Here is a 2624-nt window from a genome sequence, read left to right on the forward strand (position 1 = left end):
GACTGTTCACAAGAAACACTCGGATTTACACAAATCCCAAGACAAGCACACACTACTCGGTACCGCGTGCTAGACCCGTCCTAGCATTCGGCACCCATTTACATTCTGCTTTACAACTCCTTCATCTACTAACTTGATCGTTGGAGGCGGAGCTCCCTACTCCAGGAGTCTCCGTTATCTTTGCAGGTACAGGCGCGTGGTTCCAGCCTCGAAGTTGTAACTCTCCCAAGGGATACAAAAAACCCCGGAACATTTTGGCGCCGTCTGTGGGGAGAGTACCTTTGAGATGGCATCACAATCTGTACCGACTAATGGTGACAGGTGTCCGAAGGACGACTACCAAGAAGACGAGCCTAATGTTGTTTCTGATCAGGACACTGAGCCTGAAGTCGAGACTCGCACGGCTCCAGACGGGTCCTTAAGGGCTCGACGCACTACTCCTCGTGAAAGGCAGGAAAGGCAAGACCAGGCTGGTCCAGGCCAATCAGTTAGGCCATCGACCGACTCTCACCAAGCGGCCGACTGGACAGCTCCTGTCTCGAGAAATGATCTCATGACCATCATGAGAAGTTTCAAGGGTGAGATTAAAGATCTCATCAACAAAAAGACGGTTGTCCCCCAAAAAGGGTAGTCGAGCAAGAAGCCTTCCTATTCAGGAAAAAAGAAGTCATTAAAGGACCGTGAGGCAACCCCCCACCCTCGCCAAGAGGAGAGGCGGGTACCTCTACTCAATTTGTCCAAGCACCGTATCCCAGCCTCATTGGGAAGGAAACCAATCCGCCTGGTCCAACCAGACGGCTCAAAGAAGTCCTACTCAGACGCCCGGCTGCTGATTCAGCAGAAAAGGAGCCAACAACAGTCTGAGTCGGTCTCCACTTCTGATTTTCTTCACAGTGTACAAAACACCTCTATGAATCATTCCAGGTCAAACTATGAGATCCGGACAGGCAGTACACACTCCGGCTCTAGCTTTCACCAACAAGAGTCGGCACCATATGCCACTCAGCCGCCATATGTGCCGCAAACTCACTACTTTCTGCCACCCCCTCCTTTTGGAGGTCAGATGGCTAAGAATGTCCAGCCTTTGGACTGGTAGTTGCGGCTGCTCCAACTGGGAGAACAGCCAACTACCTTCTCAAAGGAAATTTTACAAGCCGCTCAGCCGGCTAAAGTGAAAAATGTGTTAATAGGCGCCTACGATGGCACTGCTAACCCAGAGGATCACCTTATGGCCTTCACCAATCTAATGTACCTTCAAGGATCGGACGATTCCACATGGTGTAGATGCTTTCCTGCCACTCTGAAGGGAGTCGCCCAGCAGTGGTTTGGCAATCTGCCAGCTGGCTGTGTCAACAACTTCAGAACATTGGCTTATTTGTTTGCATCAAACTTTTCCATGAACATACCTGCTAGGAAGACGACTCTTGATCTAGGAGCCGTCCAGCAGGGAGAAAAGGAGGGATTACGCTCCTACATAAAGAGATTCAATCTGATGAGGATACAAATACCCAACTTGCCGGATGAAGTAGCCTATACCGACTTCTTCAAGGGGTTGAAGGACGGGTCGAACTTCAAGTTTGACTTAGTCAGAAAAAGAGTAGCTACTCTTCAAGAGGCAATGATGGAGGCCGAGACCTATATACAGGCAGTCGACCTCTGTCACATGGGAAAGAAAGGGGACCAAAAAAGGTCCGAGAAAAAGGAGAGTCGCTCACAGAAAGCGGCCCCCAAGGAAGATAAGAAGAGAAAAGATGTTTGGATGGCCGACTCCACTGGTCAGACGTCCAGTAAGAAAAGAAAAGCGTTCACTCCATATTCCCCCAAGTATGAGTTTAACAAAGATAATCATGCTATTCTCAAAGAAGTTAAGGGCCGACTCTCACTTGAGAAGCCGGCACCTATGAAGGGTGATCCTAGCAAGCGCAACCAAGGCAAACACTGCCATTTTCATGATGACGTTGGGCATGAGACTAACGAATGCATTAGCCTCAAGCGTCTGCTGGATCAGTTGGCTGAAAAGGGTGATCTAGACTCTTATGTCAAGAAACCTACAGGAAAACAGCCCCCCAAACAAAATCAGACGACCAGGCAAAAAAGACAGAAGCCAGCCGACAACTCTGACACCGATGAAGCCACCATCTATACAATAGCAGGCGGCTATGCAGGGGGAGGCTCGACTGTTCGGGGTAACAAGGATAGCATCAGGCAATTGGATGTCAACTCTGTTAATCGGGGTGAGACCTCTGGTACCTCGTTTCCTGAGGTTATTATTTCTGAGAAATATTCTGGTATGTCTGACGGCCGCATGACGACCGAATTGTCATTGAGTGTAAAGTGGCCAACCAAAGAGTCGGCAGAATACTTATTGATACAGGGAGTTCGTCGGACCTCATCAGCCAAAAGTGCTTGACCAAGCTCAAGTACAGGCCTGAGAGCATACAGCCTGTCTCCCACCCTCTAGTAGGATTTGGGGGGGAGTCGTCCATCCGATTGGTCAGGTTGACTTGCCCGTACGTCTGAGTGAAAGAGGTGAGGGTCGCCACATGGTCATTCGTTTCCTGTTTGTGGAAGAGCTTACTGCCTACAACATGATCCTTGGGCGCCCTACCCTTAATGACTCCAAA

General features: G+C 49.6%; 1 protein-coding gene across 1 annotated transcript; it reads left to right on the forward strand.

Annotated features, from left to right (window-relative positions):
- The first annotated feature begins 1228 nt into the window (after positions 1–1228).
- Positions 1229–2410, forward strand: LOC110704715. The gene has a single exon (XM_021882526.1). It carries the CDS (start codon positions 1229–1231, stop codon positions 2408–2410), a length of 1182 nt encoding a protein of 393 aa, XP_021738218.1.
- Positions 2411–2624: the final 214 nt, after the last annotated feature.

The sequence above is a fragment of the Chenopodium quinoa genome, unplaced genomic scaffold (genome assembly GCF_001683475.1).
Source record: "Chenopodium quinoa cultivar QQ74 unplaced genomic scaffold, ASM168347v1, whole genome shotgun sequence".
Taxonomy (NCBI): Eukaryota; Viridiplantae; Streptophyta; class Magnoliopsida; order Caryophyllales; family Amaranthaceae; genus Chenopodium; species Chenopodium quinoa.

Bases quoted from the DNA above. Each gene is read 5' to 3' on its own strand.
- LOC110704715 (XM_021882526.1), top strand. From the start codon at position 1,229: ATGGCCTTCACCAATCTAATGTACCTTCAAGGATCGGACGATTCCACA.